Source organism: Solea solea, chromosome 9 (assembly GCF_958295425.1).
Source record: "Solea solea chromosome 9, fSolSol10.1, whole genome shotgun sequence".
NCBI lineage: Eukaryota > Metazoa > Chordata > Actinopteri > Pleuronectiformes > Soleidae > Solea > Solea solea.
The window spans coordinates 10,160,698-10,186,123 of record NC_081142.1 but is presented as its reverse complement, the minus strand read 5'-3'; the positions used below and the strand labels follow the sequence as shown (position 1 = coordinate 10,186,123).

Genomic DNA, 25,426 nt, shown 5'->3' with positions numbered 1-25,426 from the left:
TGCTAGTTGAGTGAGCATTTCTTTGTTTAGTTGAAAAATAGACATTTTCTGTTAAAAAAAAATATATACTTTTCAACTCCAAGGCAAGCAAAGTCAATTTAACAATCATCAGCTAGTATTATTTGATTGTGGTTTGAAATTCCTTAGAGTGGCAAATTTGAGTTTGACTCCAAATTAAAACTAAACAACAAATAAATGATGTTGTTGGATTGTAAAAGGCACCACACATACAGTATTTTGGGGGCAAAGAGAGGCTAATTGTTTTATATTATCTTGATTAGTGCGAATGTACTTCATCAACTAGTTTTGACATGACAAAACAATGTGAAGGCCCCGAATGCTTGTTGTCACATACTCGAGTCATGGTTGTGATGTAGTGTAGGCTATAGTTGAATGTCCCTAAATCTAATCAAACCACAAATTGATTTTATGTCCGTGCACCAACAACAGCCATGGCCAGAGGTGTAATGTTTACAGGCTGTCTGGTCATTCATTCATTCATTCATTCATTCATTCAATCTGTACCTCCTCATTCTTATGAACACATGTAAGTAACTAATGGTGGAAACATCATCGCCTCATCTGCCACAAAGACAACTGATTAGAGTTTTGTGTTCAATGTCATTTTGATCCCATAAAACAAGAATTAATATAATACATTTCAATATTATAATCATATCAGTTCTCTCTCTGTGGATCTTTAAAAGCTAAAGGGAATATTGACAGTCAAAGTGTCACAGGTAAAGTACGTTCCAAAGCACAAAGAGTAAATACACACTCAAAAGAATGAACCCATGCACACTTAGGCACAATACCAAGGCATCTACACCTGCAGCAGACTTTGGACATGCATGGAAACCAGGGAAACATGTTGCTTTATAAAGAAATAAAATGCAAATATACACTTGCCTTTTCTGTGAAGGAGTGCAAATATTTGCCTGAATAGTCAGTAGGTTGTTGAGTGGTAAATTCAGCAGAATACTGAATCTTTTTGAGGTCTCATTTCCCATTATGGTCAAACTCTTGTCTACTTTTGAATCCCTTTGTTGAACACTGTTGGATTCCAGGAAACCACGTTATCCTCTTCCCAGACAGGTGATAATGAGAACCCACACTGTGCAGCTGAAAGAGAAGCTGTCGGATTTACGTGGACACTGGTGCCATAGATTCAATTTAGGATATTCATTTACATACTAAAGTTTTCACCACGTCCCTTCTGTTGTTTTGTACATGCTGTAATTATTATGGTACATTGAATCTCTTTTGTGCTGATGCTGGATGAAGGTGAACTGTGTGGTGGGCTGAGGTAAAGATGACAGAATTGTTTCAGCAGGTGCAGAGTTTCAGATTCACTGTGAGCACCAGCTCTGCCTTTGTTCTTACACACACACATATCACACCTGATGCACAGAACTATAAGAACAAAGCTAATGTGCGCATGACTAATACGTGTGTGTGTGTATATACACAAACACAGCTACACCACTGTGTTCACCAGTGCACCACGTCAGTAGGAAACAAAGAGGTGAGTGTGCAGGGCCATAACCCCCACTTCTACCTGCAAACTGCCCCCATATCCTCACTTTCATCCAACACAACTCCACTCCCACTGACACACTCACTCCCTCAGTCTGTATCCAGTGGTGGAAAGGGACAAGACAGAAATGTAATAAATCAAATACCAGAGGATTTTTATCTCCATCTGTTTAAAAACAAATCACTTGAACTATAGTATTATAATAGTATTGCATAATCATTTTCTGTAAATGAATTGTCTGGCATAGAAAAGGTCAAAATAATGAAGTTAAATGGAGCATTTGATAAGATAAAACCAACAAAATATTTGTACTTTAGATTATTTTTTTTTTTTTTTTGTTCCACTAATCAACTAACCATTGCAGCTATATTTAACAGTTTAAATGTCAAGCCACAATTTCAGAGGTTGTTTGTTGTTTCATATCATCTCTCTCATCTTAAATCTAATGTTTGAGTTATAGGAAGAAAACACAATAGAAAACACAATGGACTTCTCATCTTTTCCCCCTCCTGCAACTCTTTGTCACTACCCTATAATGCTGTATTTCAGCTGAAAAGGAAATACAGCGTTGTTTTCAGACAGAAGAGCGATGGAAGGAAGTTATTGATCGGATCGTAACTCTGAATGATTGTGCGTGCCGACTCATCCTTAAATCAGGGTTTTACAAAGATAGGTAGAGTTAGTCAGGGCAACTGTTATGTGTCATGAGAACATACTAGACACCAAAAATAATACAGTATATGCACATGTCGTTAACAGCACAAACTAATACATGTGTAGACTGTGTTTATGGTCACAGACTTAGTGACATCCAATGGTGAGACTTCAGTTCACCTCCCTCTGTCCCACATAGTACGGTGGCCTTTGCGTACCAGAAAGGATGCTGCTCTTCATTTGTAAGCTTTCACTTTAAAACCTGAAATGCTGGCTGTGGCTGGTTTGGCAATGATTTCACTCATGCAAACATACTTATGGGTGGTATGTTTAATTTCTGCCAATGAACACAGCTTAATATTACACTGTGGACCTTAAATTGATTATTGGCAACATCATGAATAGTAAGGAGATTTGTTTTTTTGTCACGTGTTTAGATTTATACACTTCCTTATACTCTTCCTTCACTTACACACAATGACCTTTTTCACTCATCTACTTGACTTGTTCCTTAGATCATCAACAGTTTCATGTTTAAAAGTGAGGCAAAGGTTTTAACTTTTAAAAAAATCAGAGCTGCAACAATAATTCTATTAATCAAATACTAAATCGACTATTTTGAGAATCGATTAATCAGTTTGATTGTTTTTCCCATAACAAGCTTTCTGATTTTTCATCTTAATTGTGAAAATGTTCTGGTTTCTTTGCTCCATAAAACAAGGAATTCATTAAAACTAAAACATTCTGGTGTGTGGACAAAACAAGACATTTGAGAACATCATCATTTCCAGGATTGATCATCATCAATCAACATTTTTCAATCAAACAAGTACTCGATTAGTCGAGAAAGTAATCGATTATGAAAATAATCATTAGTTGCAGCACTAAATCAGCCTGAAATCTACTGAGCCACATTACACTCCCATGTTTCTTTGACAGAAAACTGTAAAAGAACAATCTGGAGCGAAAGCTCTGACACAGCTTCATCCATCTTCTATTTACCACTATAAAAAAAACATGCTTTTTCGTAACTGATCAACTATGAGATGTGAGCATGATATGACAGTTATTTATAATGTTTACATGCTGCATGTGGCAGACCCATAATCATGATTTCTGTGTCTCTTGTTTTCGTTTGTTTATGTAGTCACAGATGACGACACGGTGAAGAGGTACTACGCCAAGTTTGAGGAGAGGTTTTTCCAGACCTGCGAGAAGGAGCTCCTGAAAATCAACACATTCTATTCAGGTATTTATGAATTCCAGATAATATCCAATCATATGTAATCTCAAGTAAGTATCAGATCCTCTCTGTTACAATGTGATTGTCAGTGGACAGTCACTGAGATGTATAATAGTACTTTTTGAACCACTGTTCAAAGATCATGATCACTTCTCGTATATTTAATTTACCCTGCACCGATGTAAGAGAGATTTGTTGCTTATTCCAGTGTCAAATAACATGTCATTTCACTGAAGTAGCCAGTGTTTAGTTATGTTGAGGTGTGTTGGGGGCCTGTGTGTATTTTCGAGGTGGTATGGGAGTATGGGTGCAGTGTAACATTAGATGGAAGTCGTAATATATTCTGGTATTCTGTGAGCAGAGCATTGCATTCTGGTCTTAAAGTTCAGCTCTGAGGGGCGCCTGTGTATTTAAAGACAGTTCTTCCTCGAGAGGTTGTTTGTGGAACTGCAGGTTCTCTCAGGTCAACAGAGGTCCAAGGCTGACTGGCAAGATTACTCTGTTAGTGATGAGAAGTGCTGCAGATAAACAGGGTATAAATAACGTCAGACCTTGTTGAGGTTGATTTACTGTAGTACTGTGGAAACTTTGATCCTCCATTTTTTTTTTTAGTCTTGACATATATGCTAGAAGATTAGTTTACTACTGTAGAGGCTGTGACTTAAACTACAACATTATAGTTTATATAAGTTAGATCCACCGTACTATGTGGGACAGGGGGAGGTGAAATGCAGTCTCACCATTGGATTAAACGCACTAACTCCACCAATCTTTGTAAAACCTCTGTACGCACAATCAGTCAGCGTTACGATCAGATCACATCTCTCTTCTGTCAGAAAAAACATGTGTTAAATACACACACGAAATGTTTTAAAGTCCATTAAAGCAGTTTAGGATAAGAGAGTTAACTAGCCCCATTCGGCGCCGTACTAAACTGGATCCAATTTTCTGTTTGTATTAATAAAATATCAACGGAACAAACAATTACTTGTCTTTTCGGATATGTTCAGGTACACATTTTATCACAGTGAGTGAGTCACTGTCTCCTCAGCAAGTCTGAGGTTACATCTTGTATCTGAAAACATCAGTGTTACTTCCTGTGCTCAGGCGTCGTGTTTTTCCAAGAAATTACAAAGATGTATCTGACAGGCTGATCTATCAGCAGTGTGTGTGTGTGTGTGTGGTCAGAGAAAAGCTGTTATGATTGAGTGAGAGCAAGTGGAGAGATGGAGAGACTGACTTTACATAAGAGACTCGCCTCCTTTTCTCCATCTCTCTCTCTCTCTCTGAAAGGGGTCACTGATCTCTCAAAGCCATCCTCCTGTGCCAAGCTGAAAGCCAGCCTGCTGGACAACACTTTCATCAGTGTGGGTTAAACACACACCAGAAAAAAAGTTTCTGCACACCACGGCTTTCACCCTCTCTGTTCCTGAAAGCAGAGGAAGAACAATGGACTCTTTACAATTCTCCATTAAACCCACATCACTGGAAATCTAAAGCACCAACACCTGTCTTTTTCAGCTTCATTAACCTCACACAGATGGACTATCCAGTCCTGTCCCCGGCTGTGAAATGATTTGAATTAGTCTGATTTTTTGCTGTTCTCCTGTTGCATCGTTACAAACAGAGATTATGAATCCAGACGAAGGATTACAGGAGTTTAGATGTTAAAGAACAGGCGTAGCCTCGCTGTTAGGCAGGTAGTGTGATATACTGTACGGGAACATTGTATGTGTGTGGGTGTGCGTTCAAGCAGCACAGCGTGAAGGTCACCAGCGCTTTGAGGAAACCTGGGAAACAACGACTGAAGGCTCTGACAGTCTGGGGAAAAGAAGCTGAGAAAAGCTTCTCACCATGTCAGATGTAGTTTGTTATCAGACTCCAAGCATGTGCACACACACATCTGCAGGGAAATATCAGTGTTTCTAATGTGACTCCCGCACTGTCTGTTTAATGGCTTCCACTCCAGATGGAGGATGACATGCAAGCGTACTATACTTACAAGTATGGTATGGTTTCTGAGTGGTTTGGAAAAAAAAAAGAAAAGAAAAGCTAATCTGTGTCAGAAAAGTAGGTAGAACTGCAAGAGAGGTTAATGAAATGCTGATTATTCCTCTCCTTCTTTTCCCTGTTTTCATTGTGGTTGTCTGACCTGGATAATGGTCCCTCATGTCAGTTTAGCCCAACAGAGGATTTTTTTAACTGTCACCTTTTTGTAGCTTGTTACAGACAGTTGGATATCAAACTGAAGAGCTGACATCTCTTACCAGCAGTGTGTCAGACCACAGTCAAAGTGAAGGGTCGTCTTTCCTCCCGCGGGCATAATGGGCAGAAAACCAAAACACATGTCCAACAGAAGGAGGGACTGTTTGATTATAAATGTAAACATACTGTGTGTAGGAGTGAGCAACGTACATTGGTTAAGTAACATTTCCACTTCTGCCAAATAAATAACTTCACGTAAATCTCACTCACTGGATATTTAACTCAGCTTATTAATCATAATTTTGTTTGTTATGTAGTTTACTATGCTTTCTATGAATTCAATGAACTAATTGAGATGGACTATAAAGGAAAACAACCACTAACTACATGTGACGTCATTTAGATCTGGAGTGGTTAAAAAAAGGCTTCGGTTTCATCCTTTGTCTCCCTCATTTAACAAAGCTGTCAAAACCCCTAAACCTCATTTTCTTTTCTTTCTTTTCTCTGTAGAAAAGCTTGCTGAGGCCCAGAGACGTTTTGCCACGCTGCAGAATGAGCTTCAGTCTTCACTGGACGCTCAGCGTGAAAGCAACGCACCGCCTGGCCTGCGCAAACGCAAGACGGTGTTCCACCTGTCACAGGAGGAGCGCTGCAAACACCACAATATCAAGGACCTGAAGTTGGCCTTCAGCGAGTTCTACCTCAGCCTCATCCTTCTCCAGAACTACCAGGTCTCAGCGCACACACATTTGACACTTTAAATACAATAAAAATGTTCATAGTTTACCATGACTTTAAACAAGATAATAATGTTTTTGGTTTTTTTTCACCTGCAGAACCTGAACTTCACTGGTTTTCGTAAGATCCTGAAGAAACATGACAAGATCCTGGACACTCCTCGCGGGGCTGACTGGCGCGTGGCTCACGTGGAGGTGGCGCCGTTCTACACCTGCAAAAAGATCACACAGCTCATCTCTGAGACAGAGGTGTGCATGTACATGTACACAAACATACACACAGTATTATGTTACCAAATGATACTGGTGAGCAAGAGAACATGCACATACATCTATAACACTGTTGGTTCTTGTTTGGTGCTTGTGTGTCCAGACCCTCGTCACCACAGAGCTGGAGGGAGGAGATCGTCAGAGAGCCATGAAGAGACTGAGAGTTCCTCCACTGGGGGCAGCTCAGGTCAGACATGCTGCTCGTGTTTGCTGTCCCTCACTAATATCTGCTAATAAAGATGATTTGTTACTGTCATGAACAACCCTAACCTCTGTAACTGTAACTGATGCATGTGTCCATTCTATGGTCATGAAAGTGAAAGCTCAGGAATGCTTTCACGTGAAGCCCTTCAAATTTATCATAGGACATAATTACAGAGTTCAAGCACTATGACAATTTCAGAAATGATCCTCTGCATACCTCGATGTAAGTGTTTTACTGTGTTTAACTAGTCTGGAATCAACAGTGTATTTTCCTCCAGAGAACTGCAGCTCATTGGATATTTTCTCCTTTTTGGACCATTCTCTCTAACACTATATAGGGGAGAGGGAATCAAGGGCAGGTGTGAGGGGTTACTTAAGGATCACCAGGTGAAGTGCATGAGGGAATTAGGGGAGATGTGTCAAAACAACTGAAGAAACCACGCGACAGGAAGACATGACATTCACCAAAATAAAAGGGGAAGTGAAAATCAAACCCACACCAAAAGTGACATGAACTTAACGTGACTTTAAACCTAAACTAACACAATAACTAAACTAAGCAGAACAAAAACACTAACAGACTTGACACTTCGTGACAATGCCATGTTCAGAGTCTCCCGAATCCTCTTTCTTTCCCACTCTGATGCTCGGTTCAAACTTCAGCAGGTCGTCTTGCCTACCTGCAGTTGAACAGCTGTACCTAATATAGTGGCTAGTGAGTTTATATATTATTATCACATTAATCGTAATATTGGGAATATTATATATAAAGAAAGTCTTGAGCCAATGTTCGGATCTTCCATCTGAACCCAAGTATGAACTCATTTTAGTATAATTTACCTGTTTCTTTTTGTACACTATCATATATTTATTTTATTTTTTTACATTAATAATAATAATCTAAAGTGTTACCAAATGTTTTATTTAGTTATTTTTCTTGTATTGTATAATATATTGTATATCTTATATTAAGTGCTTCATTTCGGTTTGACATTGAGAGGTGAGGGATGTTGCTTTTTCTTTCTAATTTTTCTTTCTTTTTTTATATTTGGAAAAAAAAAATCCTTCAAAGTCTTCTCCGCAGATCTTGTATAAGTCTGAATTGGCATTGTGTGGGATAAACATACGTTGAAAACAAAATATGAGAAGCCTGCCATCATGAGACATAGTGAGACAGGAAAGAAGATGGGAAGAGACAAAGTGAGAGGAACCATGAGAGGCTTTGGTATTGATTTTATAAGTGCCTTTCCATTGGTGCACACACAGGATATATTTCAGAAATAACAGAGGCTTATCCCCTATGTTATATCTACTGTCATTACTGCATTCATTACTGTCATGTCGGACTTGAATTGTGTTACGTGAACATTGACATCCACAGACAGGTGTACAACAAACAGAAAAGGTCTATCATGTGTGTTAGGGTTATTAATAATAGTATTGTATTAATAATGTTTTTTTCTGTATTTATCTACACGTCACTCAGCCTGCTTTGGCCTGGACCACCTTTCGTGTTGGTCTCTTCTGCGGCTTCTTTATCATTCTTGCCATCGCCTTTGTTCTCACTGGTAAGTCACATTAACATTTGAATTCATCACTTTTTCATGTCCTTTTGAGGATACAAGATAACTTTCAGCCATGTTTTAGATTAATTGGAGCGTGACCAGCAGGCTTTCACTGTTTCACCTCTCTCCAGTTTCATATTAACAGACAGCGCTTACTGTGGTTCATCAGGTGCTGTTTTCATCCGTTACGAGAACATGTGGCCTCTGGTGCGAATCTATCGGGGTGGTTTTCTGTTGATCCAGTTCCTCTTCCTGTTGGGCATTAACACTTACGGATGGAGGCAGGCAGGAGTCAACCATGTCCTCATCTTCGAGATCAATCCCCGCAACAACCTCTCACACCAACACCTGTTTGAGGTCAGAATGAAGACACAAAATTGAAGTGAATTCACTGAATGACTGACACTTGAATATTGTGCGTTTTAAAGAATGAGGTTGTTTAGTTATTTGTCCAATGCTATTGAGTTTACTTATACATATAGTTTGCACCGCATTGTTAAGTTTACCCGGTGGTCATGTGTTAAAAGAGTCTGTTGTGTTTCCTCTCTCTCTCTGTGCTTCAGATCGCTGGTTTCCTGGGTGTGCTGTGGTGTCTCAGCATCCTCTCTTGTCTCTACTCCGAGTACACGTACCTCCCCATGCAGGTCAACCCGCTCATCCTTTATGGCTTTATGTTGCTTTTCCTTCTCAACCCGTTCAAGACCTGCTACTACAAATCACGTTTCTGGCTCCTCAAGCTGCTGGTCAGTCCAACTATTGACTTAGTTCTTCCAGACATTTCCTGCTGTAGTTTTTTTTTACTTTGTGTTAAAAAGCAAATGTATGTGTCCTATCATCATACACATTAAGAGCATCTGAAAATTGTGTCTGGATGGATGAGTTCACGGATGCACACAGGCTAATGTTGAGCCAGATGGACAACATTGTAAAGGAACCACATGCAAAACATAAAATAAGAAAATAGCTGTATTTACATGCGCAAATTGTATTCAATCCAATTAAAATCATTCTGATTAGAAATGACAACCTCTCTGTTTATATGGGTATAAAAATACATGTAAATAATCCACTTATAACATCAAGCGTTTAATTGGCATGCGCATGGTTGTCCGATTGGCCGGAAATAGTAAGAGAAGAAGCCTCACTTCCACCCGTCTTGTCACTGCTTGCTCTCAGATGCTCCTCCTGTTGCTGTGCACAAATCGTTTTTATTTTTATTTTGGTGTTGTGTTTCTAAAGCAACACAGAATGTGATCGAAAGAGAATTAAGTTTGAGTTTGTGTGACAGATAGTGTGTGTGAGAGCCTGTCTTCATAATGAGCATGTATGATTCAGATATCAATCTCAGGTTTTATGTGAACAAAACCCTCCCATGTTCTGCTGTTCTTTGTCTAATCTGTGCTACCAGTCTATATGTGTGCGTGCGTGTGTGTGTGTGTGTGTGAGGAGGAGGAGGGTGCAGTGAGACAGAGGGCAGGAGGGTGGAGAGATAATAGAATGCAGCCTTGTCTCAGGGGATGTGGAGGCTGTGACTGTGCAATCATTACGGGCATAGATCTATCAGTATGTTGATGCCCTGAGCTCCTCTGTCCCTCCTCCTCTTCCTCCTCTTCTCCTCACTCTTTAGCTCTCTTCCTTCTTCCCCAGCAGCAGCAGCAGCAGCAGCAGCAGCAACAGCCGCAGCAGCCCCTCCTTCTTCTCTTGTCTCAGTTTTTTTGTCCTTCTCTTCACTGCTCCCTAAGGTCCACATGAACACTCAGTCAGCCCTCCTCCACTGGTTTGTCTCCATAATCAGCCGAAGTCATGAAAAGATCAGTGCAATCAGAAATCTACACATAATTAGAGCTGGTATGAGTTGGTTTTCATGATTGTCAAACCCCATAGAAAAGGGGATATTTCAGGAGATGTTTCAAGCTGTGCTATCGTAGCACGTATCCATGGCAGATGCACTACTTTCCTGTGACAATAAACACACAACGGAGAGGACACATTTTTCATTATAGGACAAACTGCAGAGCGAGCGCCTGGATTACTCGTGTTTGCTCAAGATATGAAAAGCTAACCACCTGAGTGCAGCAGGCCTAACCTTGAGTCTTCCACGCAGAGCAGACACGAACAGGATGGCTGCGTGATCAATACAAACTTTGATTGACGGGTTAAGAGAAATATATATATATAACGCTTGTGTTTGTATAAGAGCAATATGTGACATTTGCAGTGGAGGCAGAGCGTGTGCAGGTTCTCCATCTGAGACTGTACATGGAAGAATGTGTACAATCACCTCTGAATGTCACATGCAGCCTGAGGGTGAAAATGGAGAGAGTGGAGTGGGGTTGTATCATTTTACAAAGTGTGGTCAATAACTGAGCTCCTGCCAAAAGTCACATCCTAAATAACCTACCCACACTCGCCCCAGAACACGGCCAAGTCGTTTCATGCGCTTGTGGTTCCACGCCAGTGAGTAGAGACACAGATAAACACAGACACAAAGACTGACTCATTAGTGTCCTGTTGTGCGCTGATAAGGGAGACTGCAGCTCTAATCCTTTTGTGTTCTACTGATTATTAATAGAGGTTGTTTCCTGCCTGGTGCATCTCCACTGAAGTACTGTGACAATTACACACTAATTAATTGTTGATTGACTCAGTCACAGAGCCAGAACTTCCTGCGTTTACTCGTATAAATCAGAAATGGAATGAAATAAAGGAATTGGGTTAATCATGTGTCAAAGAAATCAGCTGAGATGTTTTCTGAAAGGTAAAAAACAGTTTTTAAATAGATTCCTTCTTTCCGTTATTTGTCTGTGTCCAGTTTCGCGTGTTCACGGCGCCATTTCACCGCGTGGAGTTTGCAGACTTCTGGCTGGCTGATCAATTGAATTCTCTGGTGGTTGTTCTGATGGACCTGGAGTATCTCATCTGCTTCTACATCTTTGAGCTACAGTGGAACAACAGTAAAGGCCTGCTGCCAGTTTTTAAGGGTAAGACAATTTAGATCCAAGGTCGCAGTGACTTGACCTCAAACGTTCTGTGCACCTGTGGCTGTTGTTTCCCTCATTTCCTTTTCCACATTGAGTTGAAAATAACAATAATAATAATGATGATAATAACATTTTCCTTTTCTGGCAAATTGTCTCTTGCACCCTCATACATACAGAAACAACTGTATGTAAAGTTCACTCCTACTGTCCCTGGGGTAATTGTTGAGATTAAAAAAGTAGAACATTTTATGGAACATTTATTATTGTAATACATCAAAAATAAAGGAAATGCAAAAATTGCACATACATGTTGATCATAAATACCTTAAGTTTGTCTGATTGCAGGTAATTGTTCATTCTTCTCTCTGTGAAGACACAAATCCTTAAATGTAAATGTGACAACGTTGACAGTGTGCCAGAGAGTTTCCTGTCAGAAAATGCGACATGAACAAGATTTAAATGGCTGACATCAATTCATTAATGTGGAGCTAATTGACTTTAATTATGATGAGCTTTTCCTTGTGGAGGGGAATAATGGGAAAAGAGAACCGGAACACAATATTATTATCATCATTATCATCATTGTTATTATTATTATTATTATTGTTGTTGTTATAATACAATACAACATATTTATATTACATCTTGTACTGTTATTCATTCATTTCAGACCCCAATGACTACGTTTGCCACAGCTATTCTTACGGTCTGCGTGCCATCATCCAGTGCCTGCCTGCCTGGTGCCGCTTCGTCCAATGTCTGCGGCGTTACCGTGACACCAAGAGGGCCTTCCCTCACCTGGTGAATGCTGGGAAATATTCTACCACCTTCTTTGTCGTCACGTTTGCTGCGCTCTACGCCACACACCGAGGTAAGAATATATATATATACATATCTACACTGAGATATGTATATATACATATATACATATACATATATATATATATATATATACATATATATACATATACTGTATATATATATATATATATATATATATATATATATATATATATATATATATATATATATATATATACATATATATATCTACACTGAGATATGTAATTAAGGTGTTTTTTTCAACCAAGGATGACACAGTAACGTTATATCAGTTTTCAGTACAATAACAAACTGGAGGAACATTATCTGTGTCTTGCTCTGTCCCGGCAGTATGTCAACAACAACACAGGCTTATGAAATGTTGTATGTTAATATAACATGTGTGTTCGGAAAGCGGGCGTGACCTTGAGGCCAAATGCTGGAATCTTATTTTCCTTGACATCACCGAGAGCTTTGTAATGGAAATGGTAAAAATCTGTCAAACACAAGTGTGGAAATACAAGGTTGTGCTCGCACACTGTGGCATTCAGTCTGAGGCGGGGGGGAGAGAGGTAGCAAACAGAGAGAAAGAAAGAGAAATGCAAGAAGAGAAGGGAGAAAAGAAAAGGGAGCAAGGTGAAAGGAAAGGAAAGGAGAAAACTGAGGAAAAGAGAGTGCAGATACCATTAAAAGTCAAGTCACTCTCTCTGACAGTGTCTCAATTAGCCTGCAATTATTCAGATTCAGACGCTGTATCACAAAGGAGTTCGTGTTCAAAGACACAGCAGCCAGGCGATAGAAACATCACTCCAGCCTTTGTGTTTCACTTCTCCATCGCAGATATTTCTCCACACATCTCATTTCAAAGCACTTTATTTTCTATCCTCTCATATATGTAAACTCTTTTCCAGATACCAGATCACATAAATGTATTCACCAGCTAAATGTCAGCTGTGAAACTTCATCTTCACAGCTAAATGTTATTTCCCAGCTTGACTTTATTCTTTTCCGATATAAAATTCAAATCAATACACTTGCTTCCGAAACTGACAGCCAGTGATCTGATACTGAATGAATCAGGAAGAGAGACAGACAGACAGACAGACAGACAGACAGACAGATGACTGGACAGACTGGTGCTTTCCTCCACAGCGCAGGAGGAAAAGTTGTCTATTAAATCATATCCTCCTTTCTCCTCTGGTCTGAAGCTCGTAGACCCTTAGACTAATGGCCTGTCTTCATGTGTTATTCTGTGTGAAGCTGTGTTTCATCCTGCATGATAATGGAGGCCGACACCGATCACCGGTTAAGTGTAAGGGGAGGGTGGGAGCAAAGACACACACACACACGCGCACTCACACGCTTCTACACACAGATGCATTCAAAGATTGTAAATGGTTGAGGAAATTGTCTTTTGGGAGATATATGAAGCATTTCCCGCAGAAATTCTTGTTCTGGTAAATCGAAAACCCTCTAATGAATGAATACAGACACTGCTGTCAGAATATCTTGTATTCACATATGAGATTAATACATATGACAACAGGTATGACAAGACCGTCAGCACTGGTACTATACTATACAAGGGTCTGTGTGTACACAGGACACATGATGTCCAGTCTTTTCTCAGCATCTGCCAGAGAAGACATCTGCATTAGTGCCGTGTTCACACCACTGGGTCCAGCTGTTAAAGGTGGCAGGAGTGTCACTCCGTATCTGGCAGGCTTCCCAGTGAGTGCGCACACGTGTCACCTTCATTGCAAACCCCGATCACAGCTCTCACAGCTTCTGTGTGAGCTCACCGCTGAGCCACCTCACACATTCCTGGAACTGCCCACATTTATCTCCGGGAAAGGCAAAATAATCGAACCATAAATTCAGCGGATAAACTGAGTCGAGGCAGTTTTCGGCGATTTCAATTTGCAGCTCTGAATCTGTTGAATTACTGGTCTCTGTGTACTTCCGGTTATATGTATGATGCAGTTTTGGATTTGAGGTGGAGTAATGTCTGAGCCAAATGAGCAGGTTTCTCCCTTCAGAGTGAATTTCACTCCATTGCTGTGAATAACTGATCACTAGTACTCTCATCACATGATGAAAGGTTTGCAAGCAGAGAGGACGATTTCCTGATTTAATAAAAATATCAAAGCCCTGTGGGATATATTATGATTTCTTATAACAACAAACCACAGACTTTACTCAGAAGGATCAATACAGGAACTATTTCTACAGTGGCATGAGATATAATGCCAGTTTTAGATGCAGGGGAGTTAGAAGCCTAATGATGATGACCATGGGATTTTATCTATGGTGAACAGGATATTGCAAAGGAGAGAACAGCGCTGATAGAGAAATGTTGTTTGGAGGGTAAATTACAAAATGTGGGATTAAGTGTGAGGAAAAATGTAGAGATGTGTGTCCAATCAAAGCAACGCTGGATTTAAAGACATCCTTCTGTGAAATCAGCATCAAAAACCCCTGCTACAATAACACAAACGAAAGAGGAACATTGTCCTGCTGGTCGCACTCAGAGGCTGACTGTGGTCGGGAGTGGTGGAAATAAATGGAGCCATGCTGCAGCAGAGGATCAACAATTTCAGAGCTGATAGGGCTCAGAGGGGGAGGTTAAAGTGAGTGGGAACATGAAGAGTAACCCAGAAAACAAGGAGAGGAGAGGAGAGGAGAGGAGAGGAATTTTCTGCCTGGGGCTGAACACATGTCCGTCGGACTCTGCTGGAATAGAGATGAGCTGAAAGCTGACAGCTTTTATAACTTGATTTCATGTACTGACCCCCCCCCCCCCCCCCCCCCAGTCGTTATCAGGAGAGGAATAGCAGCACACACACTGACACGCCCTCAGTCAAACACACACTCATAAACCTGTGGAGACCGAAGTCAAATCTTATTCTCTGCCTGCGTGAACTCTAATTCACCCCTGTTGAGGCCAAACAGACTCCTGCTGTAGCAAATAGGCCGCGTTCCATTTCCCTCAGAAGTCAGACCTGAGAATGATGTCACACCAAGTTCCGGTACAAGTCCTAAGCTTTGTTTAATTCAAGGGGCAGGAGAAGTGGGGTTTGCTCCAGCCAGGTTAGCCAACATCAGCAATAATACTTGACAACCAGGTTCCTATTGGATGATACCATCTATTTTCCTCCTAAGTGGAACATAAATCTGACATCACGTGCTATTCTGTAAGAACTGAAAGTTGGAATTGAGGCCATTAACTACTCGGGAAAATGTGTACTAACATAAATCAAGTGGAAGTTGACAAATTGACCCATTGACTTCCATTCAAATGGAGTTCTTTTTAGCACCACTGGCTCACCCCTAGTGGTTATTTAATATATCCTAAGAATAGACTTGAAGGACAACATCCATTTTATATACGGCACATTCTGCGTTGTTTTTTTTTCCACCTTCGCTTCACTTCACTTTCCCATCTAAAACGTTTCTCCGTTTCCACTGCAACCTGTTGTGGTTGTCTCGCTTCACTAGTGCAGTGTTGCTGCTGTTTCTTATTCTCCTGTGTCAGTCTTGACATAAAACACTGCTATACAGAGGATTACAGATACAGTCGCTTAGAGTTGATTGGCTTAATCAGCTTTGAGTGAAGTCATTTGGCAATAGCCTGAATATAACAGACATTGATTTAAATTGAATAACTCTCTGTAGCTCTAAAGTACAAACTAGTAACTACACATTGTAGGTTAATTTGGAGGAGAAATAATTGTAGTAGTTTAAGGTATAAGGTAAGTGTAAAGCAGCAGAAAATGTACTTAGCTACAGTATCTGAGTAAATAAAAGTAGTTACCGTCCACTACCGCTCTCTGTGGCAGAGAGGTCTCCAGGTGCAGATTATTCTTAATCCCTTTATTGATTGATTTGGTTGCCAACAGATGTGATAGCAGGGACTGATTGTTGTTGTTAACTAGTTTCCATCAGTGGGGCGTGGGTCACTGAAGTGCTCTAACTTTAACAGCCTTTAACCTCTTTGGTTTGTGTGTGTGTGTGTGTGTGTGTGACCACTGTCACTGTTAGCCTCTGCTCAGCGTCTAATCAATGTCCATGTCACAGTGTTTTAACCCCGTAATGGCCCCGTGGTTAACCAGCCTGGTGGGAAAAAAACATCAACCCTCACAGAATCTGAAGGGTTAAATACTATGTCACTTCAGAGCATGGGGCTATACGGGGACATCAGATAGATATTCCCAGTTAAAAGACTCTATTGTCTGGGGCTAAGTTTAATCTACAGCTGGGAAATCTTAGTGTGGCCATAGGGACCACTTCCATCCTATCGCTCAGCTGAAGAAGCACACAGCACAATGGGCGCAGCAGTTAACAGAGCAGCAGCAATAATTCTCTGTTAGAAATGTCCCCGCTCTGCTTTGCTCTGCTCCCCGGCGTCTCGTTGGCTGGCAGCAGGAAGAAGCTGTGGCGATGACAAATGGGAGAGAGGCCAGCCGCTGTCTGGTCTCTGCTGTCTGTGTCTGTCTGAAACACTGTGTTAGGCCAACAGCCCCTGATTTATCATTCCTCGGGAACAAGCAACACGCGGTGAACCTGCGTGGACACACAGGCGCTGCAGAACACTGCTCATGATGCACACTGACGTCACACAGCACATTAACGTAGACTAACGTAGAGCTTGTTAAATAGTCATCAGCTGAGGTTCGGGGTCAGTAAACAGATGTTATTATCTCCATAAACAGATAACATGCACCGAGCAGCATCTCTGTATTGTTTCATGTGTTCGTCTGTTTCATACGATGAGGGGGGGGTGGCTTTGCCCCAGTTATTACTACAACAGTACATAAACTTAAGGTATTCAGCTGTTCGTAAAGCATTTACAGTTACTCAGTCTACACAGTGCAGAGTCTTTGTTTGAGTATTTGAAGTAGTAAACTGCGCCTGACATGTTATCTGCTGCTCTATGTGCTTTGGTAGCAGAAAGACTGAAAGAGTGCACAACAGAATTAGTTAATGAACCAGTTAGTGCAGCTCAAATAAGTCAGTTCATGTTTTAGAAAAGGGACAGGAAAGTTTCAACAGTCACAAAATATTTGTCATTTAAGTAATTTATCAAGAAAAGGCCATTAAATTTCCCTTTTATGGCGCCAATTAGAATCACTCTTTTCAAAGCTTTCCCTCCTAAGCACAACTCCCCCTGCAAGTTCATACAACTCCCCAAAATTTCCCAGCGGTACAAAACTCTCCTAAGCTCTGGTGGCAAATTGGAACAAATTACCTTGTTCTCATCTCACTCACATGAATTCACCATCACATACACACAGGTTCTATTGGCATTATCTCATACAATTGTCTTTTGTTGTAACATGGTACTGTACTGGACACTCATCTCAGTTCCTTTGTTGTAAATACCTCTCCTCCAAATGAAATATTTTAACTGTATAATGCCTAAACTACAACTGTTGCTTTAGTAGAGTCTTTAAAGTTCAGCTGGTCTCTCTTCACTCATTGAATAAGTTACAGCACAGTGTAACATTTGCCCTCAGGACATTCAACTCAACATAGCTACTGTATTCCTGACGAGGGGGCTCCCTCTAGTGGTCAAAGCATTATTGGAAAAGTTGCACATGACCTGACATCAGTTCTGTTTGTGTGCTTTGTTTTCAGAGCAAGGACATACAGATGCCGACACGTTCTTCTACATGCTCATCGTGTTCTCCACCATCAGCTCCCTGTACACACTGATCTGGGATCTGCGTATGGACTGGGGTCTGTTTGACCGTGGAGCGGGAGAAAACACCTTCCTCAGGGAGGAGATCGTTTATCCACACAAGGTAATTAGTCTGATAGATGTGTTATCCCCAACCTTAACCTAACCACAATTCAAATCTTCATCTTACACTTAACCAGTTCTTCAGAAATTAGGTTCTGCTTTATTAGGACCTGGTTTTTAGTCTCCATGAGGATTACTGGTCCTGATAAGGTCAGTGTTGATACCAGAAAAGGTCCTGAAGACATAAATAATATAAGCGTGCGCGCACACACACACACACACCTAACCTTAACCTAACAACAATTGACATTTTAGCTCTAACCTTAACTATGGCCTCAGAAATGAGATCCAGCCTTAGGACCAGACTTGGTCCCATTGAGGACTAATAAAGTCAGTGTTTATATCAGTAAAGATCCTGAAGAGGTAACAGTACAGACATACACAGAGAAAATTAAATGATGAGCATAAACTTAACCTGAACCCCTAATCTCCATCTTAATCCTTTGACCAATTATCAATCCCATGTCCTCTCACAGGCCTACTACTACTGCGCCATCATAGAGGACGTGATCCTGCGTTTTGCCTGGACGATCCAGCTCTCTCTGATCACAACGACCAAGATCCACTCTGTGGGCGACATCGTCGCCACCGTGCTGGCCCCGCTCGAGGTCTTCAGGTGGATTGTTTGCTCACTTTTTATCCCAAACATGTTCTACGGGCCGAGGACTGTGTGTCACCCCGTTAATGGGCCCTTTGTGCAGCAGCCATTTTGACTGATCACAGGTGTCATCAATCAAATGAATGACGGTTGAGTTCCATTTAGCCTCCTCACCTTCAGAGTGCAGCCTGAACACAACGCTTTAACATACATAACAACATACACATTGACTCAAAATGCCTGGTTATAGAAACATTGGTATGTTTTTAGCCTGTTGATCCCGTGTGTTCCCCTCAGGCGTTTTGTGTGGAACTTCTTCCGTCTGGAGAACGAGCACCTGAACAACTGTGGTGAGTTTCGTGCGGTGAGGGACATTTCTGTGGCGCCGCTCAACGCAGACGACCAGACGCTGCTGGAGCAGATGATGGACCAGGACGATGGCATTCGCAACCGCTCTGGTAAAAAGACTTGGAAGAGGTCCCACAGCCTGTCTCTCCGACGCCCCCTACTGTCCTCCTCACAGTAAGGGAAAACACAGACACTGACTTTAGACATCTACACCTGTACATTTCTATTTTAGTTTCAGTCATAGATAATTGTAAATATATTAATGAAATAATAATCCAGGAGATATTGCATTTCTTTTAAAACGATGACAACAAATCATTTATTATTTTTGCAGTATTTTAGAATTAAATTCTGGATTGTAATTTATTTATTACGGACAAATTATTTATATTGTTTGTTCATTTTTTTTTTTTAAACTTAGTATTTATGGTGGCGTGTAAATATGTTAGAGTTGATACATTTGTAAGTTTACTTTAGAAAACTGTTTCTAGATTATATTAATTTGTGAAATATTTTCTTTTTCCAGATTGAAAAAGGACACAAAGGTGCTTATTGAAGACACGGATGATGAGGCCTTCAGCTGAGTCCACAACGTCCACGCGCACACACACGTGCACACACACACACACACACACACATAGACATACTATACTTATATGGACCTCAGTCACTAACATTCAACCTCAACCTTCTCTCCTCTGTAGTTCTTTCTAGGTGTAGTGATCCTGACCCTTAAGTGTAAACCTTTAAATCAGCAAAGACTGTCAGTCTGGATTTACCTCAGCCTTACATGGTCTTTATAAGTATAAGTATAAGTATACACACACTTTACATTACACACACACACGCAGATACACCTGCTGAAGCACAAACACTGTAATACTTGCCACAGTTTAGATGAGAGCTAACACCACAGAGACAGACAGATGGACAGACTTCTGCACTCAGACCACACTGCCCTGAGATTACCCTCTTCTTTTCTAACCGATGTTTTACTATTTGTTGTTTACCTTGCAATATTTCTGTTCCGTTAGATTTACGTACTGTAGGAGAATCTGTACAGACAGGCCGGCTACACACGACTGTTTACACGCCTTTTTCAACTACTCTAGGATCAACAGGGAAACAACCAAGTCAATCAAAGGACTAAATAGGAATCAATAGGAGCCTGAGGAAGGGCTCGACACATCACAGCATATCAAAACAAATCAACTGGTTTCAGCTTGTTGATTCTTTTTATACTCCATCCTTTATTCCCTTCCTTTTTTTTCCTGCTGATTTGTAATAAGTGTACAATCCCAGTCCTTGCAGAAGCACTTGCAGGAAAAGTGCATTTTAATACGCAAAGCATGAGAGCAGTTTTGATTCAAGCATTTCTAGTCTGTGAAGTTGACAATATACTTCATAAATATTAATATTTGATGTGCATTATTACTCTTATTAGTAGTTGTGCAGTACTTCTACATGTGTTGTTTATACTAGTGAGACTAGTTTGAGCATCCACAAGACGATTGTTGATGTTTTTTTTAATAATCTTTGGAATGTTTTTTCTTAGTTGTACATGTGCCAAATGTTTTGATAAGCTTGTTGTCAGACAAACCCTAAAATTAGAGAAAAGATGACATTTATCATGTGGGGTCATCTTTAAGTGCCCTGTTAGCCACAGTCTGTTATATGTGCATTGCTAATCTTTGCATTAACTACCAAAGCTTTGTTTTAATGAATGTGTCTGCAGCCACCTGCCCTAGTGAGTCACATGTAACAAATCAAAGACGTGTCTCCCTGTCTCTCATCAGGCTATTTTAGCAGTCAGCCTCTGTCTTGTGGGAAAAGAAGTAGAATTACTAGTATTTCTCTAGGTGTACGTGAAGTATAGAATGATAAGATTTTGAGTCCTCAGTGTAATGTATATGCCAGAGGGATTAATTGTGCAGATAAATATGATTTGGGGCCGTTTGTATTTATGTAGGCTACTTTTTGTACTATTAAGGTAGATTCAGCCAAATTGAAAACACTGTAGGCTTCATTACAATCTAGACAACTATTTGTTTTGTTATGACAATTAAAAGGTGTGAGCTTAAAAACCCAATCAAATGCCTGAAGAGTGCTACTCGGTTGTAGTCAGATCTGGCAACCCCACATCAGCTCACAGAAGGTTCTTAAACAGTAAATATGTGTAAAGTGTGACATGTCTTACAGCTCTTGTCTGACTTTGGGCTCCTGAGTAAGTGACCTAAAGGCAGGTTTCCATACATTCAACATTATTATCACCAGACACAAGTTTGTGTGACTCTAATTGTAATTGTTTTTTTTTTAACATAATCCCTTTAATCGTAGATAAGAACTAGGAAAATGTGCTGTACATCTGACAAACACTCGCGTTATTCTCAAACCATCAGCTCACATTTTAGGAGAGCTGTATGTGATAAAAATGATAAGTCTGTTGCGGCCTGTGGCTTTTAGAGAACCGCACCAGCCTCACTGCTGGTATGTGTTTCGCCTCATCGTCTTGCTTCAGTCTCTGCTCTGCTGTTCCTCCCTGTGGCGGCATGGAGCAGTCAGTCGTAAGACAAAGCCAAGAAAGCTACAGAAGAGTCCTGTTTCTCCTATGTATGTGTGTGTGTGTTTTTGTTTCAACTGAATCAGCTAAACGACTGTACAGTCTATGTGTGGAAATGTGAAGTGAAAACACAGAAAGCAGAAATGTTGTCGGACTATATTTAGAAGCTGGGTAGCTTCCCTGTCTAATGAAGTACACTGGACACATCCCATAAATGTATACAGATATTAGACACGCACACACACACAGCTCACATTGACTCCATGTCAGAGCGCACAACCCTACTGCAGATAGTTTTGTAAAAAGCTTCTGTTGTCTTGCCTGCATGCTGCTTTTTATTTGACATTGTACATAGATCTTAATTTATTTGACATGATGTGTATATTAGTGGTCATTGTAGCTACTGCCACAATGTTTGATTTCATGCGTTGCCATTTTGTTGCTCCAAGGAAAAGCAGTATTTTGTAGATGAGGAGGAACCCTAATGTTTATCGTTAAAGATTCTGCACTTTCATGTGTAAATCTGTTGAAAGTGTGTTTATATAAAAAGTAGAAAAGCATATCCATAGAAATGGAGAATGTGATTGTCTGTGTCTTGTTGGTGATTCCTTCTTATTTCAAGGCTTCGTCGTTAGGGGGGAGGGGGGAGGGGGAGGGCTATTTCCTGTGTCCAGAAGCTGTAATCCTGTTTGTACATTTGTGAATGTGCATGAAGACATTGTGTACGTTACATCTGTTGTTGTAAACTGCCCCTGCAGACAGAAGCACTTGACATACTGTAGTCAGGAGCAGGAACTGACCCCAGTCCAGGGAGGACCCACAACCAGATACTGTCCAGCTGATCCCACATCAGCCTCTTCTCTCTCATGAGCAGCATTTTTGGGATGCTTCTCTGTGAGAAAACAAATGTTTTTGTGACCAGAGTCTATTCACACATGGTTAGTATTTGGTTACAAAAACAGGGTTATTTTGTAAAGTTCGTGTTCAATGAGATGATGATTGTGATTAGACCCAACACCTCTTCTTCCTCATTGGTGACTTTTTGTTTCTACTGCTTGCTGAAACCCCACTGATGTTAAAGTGTTTGATGTGTGCATCCTCCTGCTCTCCCTCCCTTTCCCACCATCCTTCGATGTTGATTGTACCTTCTCTCTAATCTAGCTGAACGTTAATAGTACCTGTAGTTTGGTAGATGGATGTTCCACTTTAATAAGATACTAAAAAAAGATACCTGAAGAAATATATTGTGGCTTAATGTGATTTCAAGAGACATGAAGAGAGGATAATGTCTTACCGTCTGAACCATCCTCCCCCAGTCCCTTTTACATAGTAGTTTGTACATGTCGAGTGTATAACACTGTTCTATGATGGTTTTCCTGATGTATTTGTATTTCTGTAAACACTTTGGTGATCCTGTCATATCTGGGTTTTATAAACCACGATTATTTTTAAAACTCGGTCTGCCTCTTGACTGTTTTCTATTACGGTTTTAAACTTCCAACTGTTGTCACCTATTCTAACCTTTCTCCAAGCTGCCGAGTTATGATAGATCACGGTACATGAGCGGCTTTGCTGAGAGACTGTCTGAAAACATAGAAGCACACAGATGAACACAAAAGAGTAGACCCAGTTCTCCATCACTGTACCCCTTTGATCGATGGTATTCCTGTGACTTCTTGTGAATTGTCTTCACTAGATTTCTCTTTTACACTTAAAACCTGCTTCATACCAGTTTTAGAAGTAGAGGGAATGAATTCAATTAAAGTTGAGTGAAAACTATTTATGGCATTTTCAGACTATTACATAACTGCAGATTTCCTGCTTTAATTTAATTTAGTTTGTGATCTTAAGACTGCCTCTTTTATTGTTGCTAAATGTACAGTTGAGGCCAAAATTATTAGCCCCCCAGGAATTATGGAACATTTTCCTAAAATTCTTCCCAATGTTTGCAGCATTGATAAAACTTGATATAATCAAACATCACCAGTGCCATTTAGTAGCTTTTGGTACATTTTGGATATAAAATAAATGTTTTGGCTTGCTTTATATCAAACATAGTGAAAAATGGGGTGGTCAAAAATATTAGCCCCCATATGAATTTTTATTTTCAAAACAAACCTAATTAACCAATCAGGTTTCAAACCACACCTGTGCAGTCAATTGGCTTCCTGACAACACCTGAGCATTCAATCAGCATAAAAGGAATCCAAGGAACATGGCACATGTGCACATTGAGAGGGATTACTTTTACTCATCATGCCAAAGACAAAGGAAATCAGTTTTGAGCTCACAAAGAAGATAGTGGAGGCTCAGGAGAAGGGGGATAGGTTATACTGCCATTTCCAAGCATTTCAAAGTGTCTAGAACCGCTGTACGTTGCATCATTGCCAAGTACAAGGAGTCAAATTCAGTAAGAAACAAACCTGGGCATGGTCGTAAGCGAAAGATTTTAAGAACTCTGAAGAGAAAAACTCTGGAAAATCGTCAGAGATGTCAGCAAGAACCCCCAGACATCTGCCAAGATGATTGTTGCTGACCTGGCCTCTTCTGGAGTTGATGTTTCAAGGAACACAGTTGTGAGGGCTCTTCATCGAGCTGGGCTTCACGGCCATCACCCGAGAAGAACCCCTTTACTCAAAGAGCGGCACATCACAGCAAGACTGAAGTTTCCCCATGAACATTTGAAAGGTTAAGATGAGTTTTGGAAGTCTGTGCTTTGGTCTGAGGAGACAAAACTGGAACTGTTTGGGCACATGGATGTGGCGTATGTTTGGCAAAGAAAGGGAGAGACCTTCAACCCAAAGAACACAGTTCCCACAGTTAAACATGGTGGTGGGAGCATCATGCTGTGGGGCTGTTTTGCAGCCTTGGGCACAGAGAGCCTTGTTCGGGTGCATGGCATCATGAAAAAAGAAAATTATGTTGAAATTTTGAGGAATAATATGCAGAAATCTGCTCGTAGTCTATCCATAGGTCGTCACTGGGTCTTCCAACAAGACAATGACCCGAAGCACACATTGAAATTGGTTCAACAGTTCATTAAGGATACCAAAACCAAGGTCCTGGAGTGGCCTGCACAGAGCCCAGACCTCAATCCTATTGAGAATCTGTCTCAGGTGCTCAAGCTGAATGTCCATGCTCGGAAACCACGCAATTTGGACCAGCTGGAACAATTTGCAATGGAAGAATGGGCCAAAATCCCTCAGGAGACCTGTGCCAACCTAGTAAAGAACTACTTTAAGAGGTTGTTTTCAGTTGTGGCTCAGAAAGGGTACTCTATTGACTATTAATGGCCAGGGGGCTAATAATTTTGGACGTCTCATTTTTGCCCTTTTTTGTTTCAATTCAGTGTATCAATAAAATATTCTCATCAAACTTAGTGGACATTTTGTCTTTGTTATTTTGGAAACAAATGCAATACAAACACTTGTTGTTAATGGTAATTTCCAGAGAGAAATAAAGAGTTTTGTCTAATTTCAAGGGGGGCTAATAATTTTGGCCTCAACTGTATGTGCAGTATTTTTGCTGTGCCCTTGAACAGGAGTATAATTATTTATCAGACTCTGAGGCGTGCAGCCTGGTGGTGGATGACAGCATTGTAGTTTCTGGTGAGAATTAATCTGGAAAAAAGTCTGAATTTCTATAAAAGTTTGGGGCTAATAGGATTTTTTTCCCCCCTTCATTCCTGAACAGCGTCTGGCAACAATCTGTTCAACCTGCCAAACAGAATGAATGAATCTGTTCTGAAAAGATTCCTGGCAGAGAGGCTACACCCGCAAGTTACAGGAGAATACAGCAAACTTTTCTGGAAAATTATGTCCATAAACTCAAAATGAAACCCCATTTGATAAGAAAAAGCTTTAGAAACCGTTAATAGTTAATTGCAGCTCTGTAGTTTT

The 25,426-nt window shown here is 40.5% G+C and overlaps 1 protein-coding gene across 1 annotated transcript in view; it reads left to right on the top strand.

Moving 5' to 3' along the window:
* xpr1a (xenotropic and polytropic retrovirus receptor 1a) overlaps nt 1-22,984 on the top strand; it is a 58,019-nt gene extending 35,035 nt beyond the window's left edge. The window contains exons 3-15 of the mRNA XM_058638945.1: nt 3,339-3,440; nt 6,150-6,370; nt 6,476-6,625; nt 6,750-6,833; nt 8,337-8,418; nt 8,585-8,772; nt 8,979-9,158; nt 11,228-11,396; nt 12,067-12,267; nt 17,856-18,022; nt 18,498-18,637; nt 18,917-19,141; nt 19,494-22,984. Coding sequence (XP_058494928.1) covers nt 3,339-3,440; nt 6,150-6,370; nt 6,476-6,625; nt 6,750-6,833; nt 8,337-8,418; nt 8,585-8,772; nt 8,979-9,158; nt 11,228-11,396; nt 12,067-12,267; nt 17,856-18,022; nt 18,498-18,637; nt 18,917-19,141; nt 19,494-19,551 — 1,967 coding nt within the window. The 3' untranslated portion in view covers nt 19,552-22,984. The remainder of the gene's footprint in view (nt 1-3,338; nt 3,441-6,149; nt 6,371-6,475; nt 6,626-6,749; nt 6,834-8,336; nt 8,419-8,584; nt 8,773-8,978; nt 9,159-11,227; nt 11,397-12,066; nt 12,268-17,855; nt 18,023-18,497; nt 18,638-18,916; nt 19,142-19,493) is intronic.
* Nucleotides 22,985-25,426: the final 2,442 nt, after the last annotated feature.